This window comes from Quercus suber, unplaced genomic scaffold (genome assembly GCF_002906115.3).
Source record: "Quercus suber isolate HL8 unplaced genomic scaffold, Cork oak 2.0 scaffold_383, whole genome shotgun sequence".
NCBI lineage: Eukaryota > Viridiplantae > Streptophyta > Magnoliopsida > Fagales > Fagaceae > Quercus > Quercus suber.
The window spans coordinates 151,194-165,367 of NW_027069835.1; the positions used below are offsets into that span (position 1 = coordinate 151,194).

The window sequence follows — 14,174 nt, forward strand, 5'->3', positions numbered from 1 at the left end:
TCGAAGATACTTCAGTTTTAGAGAAAAATTATTAATTACTTTTAGAACATAATGATAATGTGACTTTCCGTCAAAATTTTGGTTAATGATCAATCTGGTCTAAATCTTCGTCACATCAACATTGAAAAGGTGCATTGGGGGTTAACTCTTGTTAAATAGTTTACCAAATTAAAGCTTGTTTGGACTAAAATCATCCTTACTTCTACATTCAAACAATTTTTTTATCAATATTTATTCAAAACCAATGGTAATAATTAACTTTGGTGCACATGACGGTTTGATCGATTCTCGTTTGGTATACCCATGCGTTTTCTATCAATGTAGTATGATAGAGTAATCTTGCTTTTAATTGGTGTATCATGTATTTTAGTTTAGGGGTAGTTCAAATCCTGCGAGTTGAGAAATTTTAATAATAATACAATTAAGTAGAGGATAATAGGGAATTTCTCACTTGTAATTAAGCATTCATTTCTTCATTGGCCTTTTTGCCAGGGATCAAATGCATTATTTTTAATTCATTGTTGAATCAATAAATTAGAGAATGGAGGTAATCTTTTCTTACTCTTTGATCCTTATTCTTTAGCGTGAGAAAGGTTAAGGAAGATTTAATTCTATCACAATTTTCCAATTAAATTGATTAACACCAACATGATCACATATTATCTTTATATATTTTCTATGAGTTGGATTCAAATTACACTTGATGTAACTCTAAGCAATATTACACTACTTAAAACTTGTTATTGAATTCATATTTTGAAAATCACACTATTGTATTACATGTTCTATATATTCCTAATATGCAAGCCAATTTTCATGTTAATCGGATATTATTTACCATTCGATTCATAAGCTTATATTTTATGCATTATTTTAAAGTTTAAGCTACAAAATCTTGAATTTAAACGATTGATAAATGACATAGCTATTGATATTTGATCACTTTGAAATTTTGAAAGGATGAAGAATATATGAAAATAATGTAATTTAACGGTGAATTTGTCAAAATTCGTATCCAATTAAAAAAATATTGGGTGATATAACATTGCTTAAAGTTACATCCGATGTAACTTGAACCCAACACATTTTCTATTTTTATTACTTTTTGACAAGTGTTTTCAATTTTTATTATTTTGTTACTTATGCATGTCACATATTAAACTATAGGGTAAATTCCACTAATATACCCATAGGCTAATGTCAACTAAGTCCAAGAATTTTCAAAACTGACCAATTTAGTTCCTAAAACTAACTTAGTTCCTAAAACAGTTGAGAAAAAAATAACTAACTGTTTAGAGACTAGGATGGCTTTTAGGACAAAATTGTCCAGTTTTGAAAAGTCTTGAACTTGATTGGTATTAGCTCAAATCTCAGGATATGTTTAGATAGAGCCCACGTGTGAATTATATATATATATATATATATATATGGTAAGATAATAAGAGATTTTATCTATTGAACTAATTGATTCTGAAACACATGAAAATTATGTTTGACTAAACAAAATATATGACTTTGTTTGAGAGTATTCATGTTTTAGGAGAAATTATTGTGTACTCCCGGAATATTATAATACTCCGGGAGTACCTAATAATTTTCCATGTTTTAGATATGAACTCTCAATTTGATGCTATTTCTAAGACAAGTTTCTGTAAGAAAGCATCCTTGTTGCCTTGCCAGTTTTATTCCAGATAGAAGCGAACACTTTTATTGGCTCTGAAATGCATTGTTTTCTTGTCTCATCTCCATGATTAGAAGACTTCATGAAAGTGTTTTTCTTCTAGCATGCGCTCATTATTCAATATGATCATAATTTGGCATTTTAAGTTCGTCACAAAATTAATAAAAAGAAAAGATAGAAACATGTAGTGTCCTCAACTCATCACAAAGTGAAAGCAAATAGTATAATAGCATTCAGGACGGTCCCATTTATTACCCAAATTTCATATCTCATGTGCTATAGAAGGAATTTACTACTATATGTTTAATAATCCTCAAGTGTTAGCAAAAAAAAAAAAATGCCCCTCAATTTTATAAAAAAAATTTTAATATCATTTTCATGAAAAATACAAAAAGTTGTCAAAAAAAATTAATTACTTTTTTTTTAATAAAAAATTTTTAAAAATAGTTTTTAAGCCAATAACATAAATGTACCGTTAACTTTTCCCATTTTAGAATACTATATTCAATTTTACTTACGCAGTTTACAAACCTCCTTTTGGCTTTTGCAAATAGCAAAATTGCTTTTTAATTTGAAATTTCTACTATTTATTTTAGTTCCCAAAAATCCGCGAAACTTTTTCGTACCGACACGTCAAAGAAAATTTAGTAATAGATTGCTTTGAAAAATCCTAGAAAGATCCAAAACTTTTTTTGGCAATATACCTTGTTTCTTTTGGTTGCCTCAATAAAAAGTCATTAGCCTTCGCATTTTGGGCAACCGATATTCGTACGGACATGGGAACACCCCATGTTCAGCATCAAATACTAAACATTTAAAACAAAAACAAAAATAAAAACAAAGATTTAAATGATTTATGACATTACTTTGCTTAGGGATAGTTAATAGTTTTGATTTTATTTCCTTTGTTAGCATTCTTTTATGATGTAATGGAAGTAATGCTACATGCACAAACTATTTTATAACATTTTTACAAAATACTGATGTGGCTAACCTCTTATTGATTTTCATCTAAACTTATGATTAATATCAATTTTTTTTTTTTACTATTAATCATTCGCCACATCAGTAAATTATAAAAAAAATTTATAAAATAGTTTGTATATCTAACATTATTTATATAATTGTGCTACACTCATTTTGGCTAGTGTTGTAAAAAAATATTTTTTTATTTAAGTAAAAAAATGCCATTATTTTCTCCTCTCCATCGTACAAACGTGATTCTATCCATATAAAATCTACCACGTCTTATGCTTAAAATAAAAAAAAAATAAAAAACTGATTTATGAACACGTAAAAAAAATCTTTTCTGACTGTTAGTGACTGAGTCCCCAAACTACCCTTAGTTATATAAATTCGGAATTCCTCCTCCTGCGCATTTAAACGAGCGTTAGTCACGCCTAAAATCACGATTTCCAAAGCAACGGTCGAGATTGCGTCACCACAACGACATCAACAACTCTACTAGCTACAAAACAATACAATATAGTAAAACATATCCAAAAATCAAAAAAAAAATTAACAGTGTATGTGTATATATATAGCATATATTCCAATCATCCAAGTGCTGGTTTTCGCTTGCTTTTCAAGTCTCTGAACCTTCAGAGAATAACCACTTCCCTAAGATATACCCTTCTGTTGTTAACGCTCTTCTCTCTTTTGCTCCACTGCTTCCTTTCTTCTTAGTTTTTTTTTTTTTTTTTTTTTTTAATGTTTTCCTTATGAGCCTCATGTTTTCAAGCTTGTAGTTCTGGGTTTTGACCCAATTGGTTAAAGCTTTGGAAAATCCAAGGAACCAAAGCAAAAAAAAAAAAACCTTAAACCATGTCTGTTGAAGAAGGTAAATTTGGCTTTTATTTGAATTAATTTCAACGTTATCTCTTTTGTCTTTGCTGAGAAAAAGTAGCTTTTCATTTAATACCACAATTATGAAGTAAATTATTGGCTTTGTTGAAGAAAAAACGTTTCATTTTTTTTTGTTTTTCAATATGTTATGGCTTACACAGAGACTAGCAAAGGAGAAACAAAGCAAAACCCAGAAGCAGAAGAAGATGACTCGTCCCCAAGAGCTGTATTGGACATTCCTATTATGGGGGGTAATGACTCAGACCACAGTGGGAGTAGCAGTAGTTTTAGCTCATCTTCTTGTGTTTCTCCAACGAGCCAGAAATCTATGGTGGGTCAGAGTCAGAGTCAGAGTCAGAGCCATGGTGGTGGGTCGCAGTGGAAGTCTGTGATCGATGGTTTGAAGAAGAAATCGATGAGAAGGTTATCAACCATATCTTCTTTCACTGCGAGCTATGATCTTTCGAGGAAGAATTATCTGAGGAGGAAATTGGCTAGGATTCGAAGCGCCGAGGACGGAATTGAATGCGGTGAGAATCATGAGATTCCCATACCCAAACCTTCTTGGAGGAACTTTGATTTTGCGGAACTTGCGGCTGCTACAGACAATTTTAGCTCTGGTAAAACATTTTTCCCTCTACTTTTACTTTCCTTGTCTTTTTTCTTTTTTTTTTCTTTTTTTTCTTTTTTCTAAATATCTAAATATTAGAGCTTAAACCTACTCAACCTAATCGATTGAGAAATCTTATTAGTGGACTAATTATTATTATGATTTTTTTTTTTAAATCATGTTAGTGGACTTATTACTAATAGATGATTCACATGCCCCCACTTATTTAGTTATATTGATGATAGACAAGGAATCAATCCCTTATCTCATTTTGCTTGTATTTGAAGTCCACCAACCATAATTTACTATGTAACATTTTTTTTTCTTTTTTTAATAAAATAACTAAAGTTTATAATGCAAAAATAGATTCTTACAGTGAAATTTTTAAGGTGAAACCAAAAATAATTATTCGCAAGTGATCAGAGAGATGGTCATATGCTCAGGATGCTTTAAGTGAGAAAAAAATTCAAATAAGATTTGATTAGTGGAGAACTTTAGTAGGTAGTGAAAGTGAAACTCTTGTAGTGACAGATGCATTGTTAGCACTTGGTAGTAAAGTTTCTTTTTTTCTCCTCATTAGTTAGCCTTTAGGCCATTATTAATCAAAATTAATTTAATTAATATTCACATTTCGTCATTTAAGTCTAAATATTAGAGTCCATCCCGGTTGACTAAAATGAAGTAATAGTCTCTTTTTAATCTCTATAGCTTGTACGTGACATTGTACCTACCAAAAAAAGGCTGTACATGACATCTTATGGGATGTTTTAAAGTTCAAACATTCAATTTATATATAGCATTACTTAACTATATAATCCTAGTTCATTCAAAAACCATGTAATCCTAGCTAGTTGAATGCAGTATGGCTTGTAAATGGTCCTAGATAGAACCTCAAAAATGAAACAAAAGGGTGGGAACCTATCAACTATCAAGTATTAACTACTGCAATGTTGACTAAAGAAATTGTGAACTAGTCAACTAGCCGCCACTTACTGGGACCGGCCCAATAAACTTTTCTTTGGGAGCTGACCCCTTGGCCCAATTTTTATTGAATGGAAAAATAAAAGTCATTTGTGGAACAGAACTGATTGACCCACGCGTGGCAGTAAAGTTGAGACAGTTGACTGTTAACTGCTTCTGATAATGAACAAGTCGTCAAATGGGTTCGTATTTCAAACAGCTTAGAAAGACTTTGCCATTTGAAAAAAAGTTCCATGAAAAACGCCTTAACTTGGGTTGTGATTGGTTTAGTTGACAAGTACAGATTTTTAATTTTATATGTTAGTGCTGAATTTGTTGGATTTATTCTGAATTGTGCGTATTTATGACTAATGTTGTCTACATTAGTATAGTCCAGTTTCCAAGACATGCTCTTGTTTTTACAGGTTTTTCTGGTGTAAGTATAAGTCCAAGCAGCAAGTCGTTTTCCTAAGATTTTCTCCGTTAGTCTCTGAATTTGGAATTACATATTAATCTTCAGTCGGTCTTAGTTTCTCTGCAGTCCAACTTTATGCCGTTAATTGCGGAAATATAAATCAATCAATGGGTTGTTGACAAGCTTTTTTCACACTCGTATGACTAGTTGTAGTCAATGATCTAACAACAATCTCAATCCAATCATATTGAATATTTACAAAATTTCTAGTTAAATTGTCAGTGTCTATTTATTATTATATTGTACTATGGTTCTAATTTGTTCATCAAACTTTGATAGAGAACTTGATTGGAAAAGGGGGGCATGCAGAGGTGTACAAAGGGTGCTTATCTGATGGTGAAGTTGTAGCAGTTAAAAAGATAACAAAGAAAGAGAAGAAAGATGAGGATAGAATACGCGAATTCTTGTCTGAGGTTGGAATTATTGCGCACATAGACCATCCCAATGCTGCTCGATTGCTTGGTTTCGGAATAGATGGTGGTCTGCATCTTGTCCTTCAATATTCCCCGCACGGCAGCCTTGCTTCTCTGTTATTCGGTGCTGTCTCAATCTCTTTACTTTGATGTTTCTGTTCCTTTCTACTTGTATGATTGTTTTTAGTCCACATAATGTGAAAATAAATAGCAATATGTGTTTCTGCCACATCTGCTGCATCTCTGCTTCTCTACTAGGCAAAGCTTGAAGTGATGGGAATTCTTCCTTTGGAACCACTAAGACTTAGAGCAGTTTGATGGCAACAGATGTTTGAGAAGGATTGTATAAAATGTGACCATGAATGAACTAGTTTAGTTATAAGAAAAACAAAGTAAGCCAATGCTTATAGGTTTATTTGGCTGATGAAGAGACATTCAACATTTCAGGTTCATCTGAGTGTCTGGAGTGGAAGATAAGGTTTAAGGTGGCTGTAGGGGTGGCGGAAGGATTGCAATATCTCCATCACAAATGCAGCAGGCGAATTATTCACAGAGACATCAAAGCCTCCAATGTATTACTCACCCAAGATTTCGATGCTCAGGTATATTTGCTACTTCTCAAGGGCTAAATTTGACATTTATGTATAATGTAGTCCCTAAAATGGGATAAGTTGAAGTTTGTGATTTCGCCTATAACTTGCAGATTTCTGATTTTGGACTCGCAAAGTGGCTGCCAGAAAAATGGGCTCACCATGTTGTTTTCCCTATTGAGGGCACATTCGGGTTAAGCATCATTTTCAATAATTTGTTAGAAGCGTTTCTCATTTCAAAAGTTTATAGTCATCTGGGCTTACAAATTTTTTTATGAACTTCAGGTATTTGGCCCCAGAATACTTTATGCATGGGATTGTTGATGAGAAAACTGATGTATTTGCATTTGGAGTCTTATTACTGGAGATCATAACTGGCCGCCGTGCTGTTGATTCAAGTAGACAAAGCCTTGTCATCTGGGTATGGTTTTGTTTGTGCTGAAACTTTTGTCAGGATACAAAATTCGTTCATAAAACATTTTGAGGGCACCAAGACTGATTGTCTACCTTAGCCTAAGCCCAAATATTGCAGCCTAAGGTCCTTAGGCTGCAATATTTGGCCTTTGTGTTTCCTATTTGATAATATCTTTGTATGAAATACTTTTGACAAAGATAAATGACTACTCATTTTGTTTTTGGTGGTGTACAGGCAAAACCGCTGCTGGACACGAATAATATTAAGGAATTAGCAGATCCTCGGTTGGGAGATGCATATGATGTTAGTGAGATGAGACGCGCTATGTACATGGCTTCAATGTGCATCCACCACTTACCTTCCATGCGTCCTGACATGAACCGGGTATGAAAATATGCCATCTTTTCTGTATCAGGTTAATTTTAACTTCCTCATGATCAAGCTGCAAGATTTGATTACTGATGCAAAGTTGTGGACTGCAGCTTGTGCAGCTACTAAAGGCTGATGATGGACCTCTTGAACTGAAGCAAAAGTTTACAGAAGCCAGATCACACCTTTTCAGTGCTAGTGACCTGGAAGATTATACTTGCACAAACTATCTCAACGACCTCAATCGTCACAGGCAACTTGTGATGGAGTAATTAATCCTCAAATTCTGTTCTATTGTCACTTCTGCTGCAGCTGCAAGAGTTCCTTCCTGTGGACTGTTTTTGTGAGACTTATAAAATTGTATGGCCCAGCAGTTCCGTGGGTGAAGTTTTTTTCACCAGCTACTAGTATGTTTCCTCAGGCTTTCAACATTAAGCATCGTTGTCTGTCCTAAACCTATAGAGCACACGATTACTGGGAAAAACTCTCCACGAGAAACTATAGGGAAAAACAATTTGTGTACAGGGTGTTTTCTATTGCAATTTCCAAAATTGGAAATCCAACAATTTGCTTAAAAGTTTGAATGCGTTTCAGGTTTCAGCTTCAATTTCCTGTTTGTATAAACTAGTACTCGGTATGTATGTATATTATTGCAATAATGTTGACAATTTTTTTTCTTTTTTGAGAAACAATGTTGACAAATTTAATTTCTAGTACTAGTAGTCGTTTCCTGTTTTTTCTAAAAATAAAATTTTAAAACAGATGGCATATGGTGATGTGACACGCAAATTAAACATATGACGAATGGTAGTACAATTAACTCCGGTGGTTATAAAATTACAAACGGTCAGCCTAAACACAAATCCAAGTTCATATCTAATTTGACAGCATATATGGTGTCAACTTGTGATTAAATTATAATAATACTTACACATGGGACCATCATGGTACCCAGTGAAAATATTAATTTGATGCATCAATTGACACACACTTATAACAGATTTAGATGTGAGTTTAGATACGTTGCTAGAGTTTTTCCTTAAAAAATTTGAATAATAGCACAATTCAGTAACTACTTCTAAAATCAAGAAACGAATGATAACACATCAAACATATGAATTTCCCAAAGAATTGAGGTCAGGACAAAAATGTGGCTTAGAGAAACTGTTGGTAATACCGTAACAGTTGAGCCTCAAGGATAAATAATGGTCAGATTTCAGAAATGAGGCACTCATATTCTTCCTTATATTTCCTCTATAGAATAGTATTAAGCTGAATAGTGTGGTCGTTTGCTTACGTTACTGCAAGAAAGCTATTTACAGCATAGGGATTAATAAATGATGAAACAGCATAAACCTCAAGATTAGTTATTATTCGTGTAAGTCGAAATCCTCATTAATGATAATATAGTTCAAGAGTCGCGATATTTATGTTGCTGTCTTCAAATTAGTGAAACACAAGCACCATTTGATAAAATTCCTCTGTTAAGTACAGACTCACAATCCAATCGCAAAATCAAATTACATCCTCAAGAGTGCCTCGAGGACGAGGACATTTCTATAGAAACAGAAAGAGAAGGTACTAATTAAGTCATTAAAGTCTTTACAATACTCAATTTTAAAAACAAGCAAACTATTGTAATAGCATCGAGTTTTAGATAATTAGGGGGTCTCTTGCCGTTAAGTTAATTTTAAAAATATATTAGTGGTGTAAATGCACTTTTAGTCCCTACATTTTGACCCTATTTCTATTTTGGTCCCTATATTTTGTTTTTACCACTTTTAGTCCTTAAACTAATTAATGTCTGACATTTAGGTCATTTTCATCACTCACCTAACGGCAAAAGCTAACGTGGTTGACGGTGGAATTAAAATATTATTAAAAATCCATTGTGGCATTCATCACCCATGCCACATTAGAATTTTAAATATTAAAAAAAGTCTTGTCAGAAAAATAATTAAATTAAAATTCTAAACTTGATTTTAAAAAATAAAATAAAATAATTAAAATAAAATTTTCTATTCTTTTCATTAATATTTCGGAAGACATGTTCCTATTCTTCTTCCCAAAACATGACTGTTCAAGTTCTTCATGTTCTTAGCAAATTAATCATTGTTTTATTTTCTTTTCTCTGTTTTTCTTGTATTTTCTTTAGAATTAAAATTCTTTTCTCTGCTCTTTTCTCGGTTTTTCTTGTATTTTCTTGTTCTTTATGTTCTTAGCACATTAAAATTCAAAATCCAATTCAAACAATAATCAACCAATATCAACAAATCTATATATCAAAAATTGAACCTAGAAACTGAACACAGAAATTTGAACCCAATGGACACCAATCAAAATCAACAGACTTGCATCCTCTTTGTTCACAAAGTCAACACCAATCTCCAAGTTGGAAACCCACAAATCCAAATTAGAAACACAAAATCAGATCCAATTTGGAGACAAAATCTAGCAATCATCAAAACACAAACCCAACAAATCAAACACTCAAAAAGCCAGAAATAACCTACAAACAACTATCCACATTCCACACTAACAACAAACCCAAAATCTTTAAAGAAACCAACTGACCACAACTATCCTCACCAACACCAAACCCAGAAATTTCACGCACAAACCCAGAAAATCAAACACAACTTCCACCTAAATTTGAACAAAATACCCACAAAACCATTAACCCAGCACACCTCAAACTCTTTCTATCAAAAAATCCCCTTGATCGAACCTTAAGCCTCCTCACCAACCCAGATTTGAACAAGGCGAAAACTCAGATCAACAAAAATCATAAGCCACAACCCCACCATTGGAGTGTGCCACTGCATACATCGAGGGTTTGTCAGGGAACGCGCCGCACGGATTTAGGAAGTACTTGTTGTTTGGTTTTTAGACCCCTTAAAACACAACAATTGGATTAACCTAGTTTATTAGCCAAGTGATTAACTTAGTCAAATTATGCAAATCTAGGTTAACACAATCAAATAATCATATCAAGATATAAAGCAGTGGAAATATAAAGAACACAAAAGGACTTACAAGCACCCGCACTCGACTTCCTAATGCTACCTATCAGTAGAACTTACTGACACGACCACATGCAAGCTCCGAATCCACGGACTTCTTCTTTCTTGGATTCTCCACAAGATACAAGCACTCCCCGCTTGTGTTTCTTTAAGCTCCAATGGCAGTAACTTAGTTGATCATCAAGGTGTTGATAATATCTCTACCTTAAAAACCCCAAGTTTATGTGAAAGAAAGCTCCTCAAGGATCTTACAAGAGATTCACACAAACCGCAAAATATAAGCAATAATACCACCAGAGCAACTCGGACTGCACTCCAAAACATGGCTAGGGTTTTCTTTATATACTAGGAGAATTAGATCTGAAACTCTAATCCTTAATGGGCTTGGGCTGAGTTGGAAATTCTGCAGAAAAAAAGTTCTGTCCGATATTCGATCGATCGAGTCTAAGTTTCGATCGATCGAGACAGGCCGAAAGTCATTAATACTTTCTACAGCCACTCGATTCCAACTTTACATAAACGCACAACTTTGAGCAAGCCTAAACAAGACTAAACAACATGTTTTGATCATGATTTGCCAACATTACACATTAGAGTTCTAAATACATAAATTCCTAAATCTTTAGAACCTAACACTTGTGGACGGACAGGTGCATGTACGAAGGCGAGTGGTGACATGGCAAAGCGTACGGAAAGGGCAAATTCTTGTGGCCATCTGGGGCGACCTACAAGGGGGACTTCAAGTCGGGTCGAATGGAAGGGTTGGGTACTTTCATCGGATCCGACGAGGACACCTACCGTGGGTCGTGGAGCTCCGATCAGAAGCATGGAAGGCCTGATAGTAGTTGCTATATTGGTAGTTGGAACAAGGACCTCAAGATTCAGCAAATAAGTAAATAAAATTTTCTAGGCAATGAAGAACATGAACAATCATGTTCTAGTGAAGAACACATCTTCCAAAAATATAATTAAAAAAAAAAGAATTTTATTTTTTTTAATCCTCATAAGTTTATTTTAATTATTTTTATGGGGATAAAAGCCCAAGTTCGTATATTGGGCCTTGGGCCCTATTTGAGGATGGGAGTACGTTCGAGGAGGGGTAAATTATTGGGAAATGCCCCAGAGTGAAGAGTCACATAAGGAAAGGATAGGAGAATATAGTTTGAGGAGTGTATCCTTTTCGGATACGATGAATATCGGTCAAGCAAGTACTTGGGCGATTTAGGTGACCTTCCAGGAAGTTCCAACGATAAGGATGAACTTCAGGCACGTATAAAGATGATAAGAATATAGAAATATCTCAAGAAAAAGATGCTACCACCGCATTAAATGCACTGCAACAACTTTTCTGGCTGCATTTATGTTGAGAAGATCCCTGAACAGTGCAATCTCAACTACCACCATTCACAAAGAGCCAAAGAAGATGTCTGATGGGACATATACTCGATTAAAGGCTTAGATGATTAACAAGTGTACGATCAAGATGGTTTGAAAGGAAACTATATAATGTAAAAAATCCCTCATAAGAGAGGGATCAGAGAAAAGAGAAATAGAAGGGAGAGAAAGATTTACTGTAGCTCTAAGGATTGTATTAGCTTTCAAGAACAATAATTTATTTCCTTAGAAACCAATTTAATCAAGTTTCAAGTGTGTTTTTGCGCTTATTCATCTTTTAAATCTTAATTAACCATTTTTTAATTCACAAATAGCTCAGCTCCTTCACCCGCTCTCTACAAATTCATTATATTGGGCTCGTTGGACTCACATCCCACATCTGTGGGAAGAGCTTGAGCAAGAGTGAGATCAAACAATGGCAGAACCAGTACCACAACCAGCAGAATCCAGGACATCCCAACACGTTGATCATTTTCTCAATTTAGAGCAGATAGATGATCGTGAAAGTAGTGTGCATACCACACATACTGACAGAAACCAACCTCAAGGTGGAAGTCATATGTCTCATGCAGAGAATAATAAGAACATGCAACTAGAGATTGATCAGTTAAAAAGGGAGTTACGCCACTCAAAGAGGCGAACTTCTTCAAACTCTGATGACAATTTTGATGACGAACAAGATGTTAATTATAGGCGAAGGTCTCGAACCCCACCTAATGAATCTTTTTCCTATGAAGATGAACATTATCGTAAACGGCAGCCTCGAAGCCCATCACGTGGAAGTGTAGAGAATGACATTATGAGCAAGGCCCTGAACCAAATCTCTAGATCGCCTTTCACGCGTAAGATTGAAGAGGCAAGACTTCCACGTCATTTTCATCAACCAACATTCACTATCTATAATGGTCGAACAGACCCTGTGGAACATGTGAGCCATTTCAACCAAATGATGGCTATCCATTCCAAGGATGAAATTTTGATGTGTAAGGTTTTTCCCTCCAGTCTGGGACCAGTTGCAATAAGGTGGTTTGACAGCTTGAGAGCAGATTCTATAAGCTCCTTCAAAGAGCTCACTCAAGCATTTGGTTTCTGTTTTGTCACATGTCGTAGAGTCGCTCGGCCCTTGGCTTCCCTGTTATCCTTGAACATGCAAGAGGGTGAGATTCTGAAAACGTATTCAAATAGGTACTGGAGATGTTTAATGAGATGGATGACATTTTTGATGAAGTGGCCCTCAGTACATTTAAGCTCGGCCTCCCCACTAACCATGGTTTGTGAAAATCTCTGACTGAAAAACCTGTCACCAGTGTACGTCAACTGATGGACAGGATTGATAAGTATAAAAAGGTTGAAGAGGATCAACAGCAGGGGAAAAGGAAGGATAAAGTTATCCCTCAGGAGAGGAGGGATTTCAGGTCAGATCTTTACAGTAACAATAGACCACAGAGCGATTTTGTGGGACAATCAAGGTTGGCGAATCTTCAAGCAATCAACGCCGTGTTCCAAGAACCAGTGTATCAAGTTTTAGAAAAGATTAAGAATGAACCGTTCTTCAAACGACCGAATAAGATGATGGGAAATCCTGAAAGACGTAATCATAACCTCTATTGCCAATACCATCAGGATCATGGGCATATCACAGAAAATTATAGAAGTCTTTGGGATCACTTGGACCAGCTTGTCCACGAGGGCAAGTTAAAACAACTCCTCCATTATTCCAGTGGCCAGAGGAGCCAGGCAAGCTTAGAATCTCAAAGAGATGTTTCTTCAAGACCTCCTTGGAAAATATCAATGTCAACTTCGCTGCACCAGGGAGAACAAGATCCAGCCCGTCCAGGGTAATGTCCGTAGCCCATCTATCCACAGGAGATATTAATCAAGATTCGAAGAGGGCTAAAATGGATATTCCACCAATCCTAGGCTTCTCGGATGAGGAAAATATTGGAACCATACAACCCCATGACGACGCTTTGGTAATCACCCTCAGAATTGAAGGGTATGATGTGAAGAGGGTAATGGTAGACCAAGGCAGTGGAGGTTAGATAATGTACCCTGATCTCTATAGGGAATCAAACTTGAAACCTGAAGACTTAAACGCCCTATAGTTTCGCCCTGGTGAGTTTCGACGGAAAAGTTGTTGTCCCGAAAGACCAAATACAACTTCCTATGCAGACTGGTCTAGAAGTAGTAGAGGTAGATTTCGTTGTCGTAGACGCGTATTCACCCTATACTGCAATCGTGGCCAGACCCTAGCTGCATATGCTAGGGGCTGTTTCCTCTACTCTGCATCAGAAGGTCAAGTATCCATCTGAAGGCCAGATTAATGAAATTTTGAGAGATCAATCTATGGCCAGGCAATGCTTAGTGGCTGTCATTCAACATAAGCCTGAGGCTGAGT

At 35.2% G+C, this 14,174-nt stretch overlaps 1 protein-coding gene across 1 annotated transcript; it reads left to right on the plus strand.

The window, feature by feature from the left end:
- Positions 1-3,378: 3,378 nt before the first annotated feature.
- Positions 3,379-8,065, plus strand: LOC112018252 (receptor-like cytosolic serine/threonine-protein kinase RBK1). The gene is made up of 8 exons (XM_024050768.2): positions 3,379-3,521; positions 3,688-4,146; positions 5,851-6,108; positions 6,432-6,586; positions 6,688-6,767; positions 6,860-6,995; positions 7,224-7,373; positions 7,472-8,065. The coding sequence occupies exons 1-8, from the start codon at positions 3,506-3,508 to the stop codon at positions 7,628-7,630; spliced, it is 1,413 nt and encodes a 470-aa protein (XP_023906536.2). The 5' UTR covers positions 3,379-3,505; the 3' UTR covers positions 7,631-8,065.
- The last annotated feature ends 6,109 nt before the right edge of the window (positions 8,066-14,174 follow it).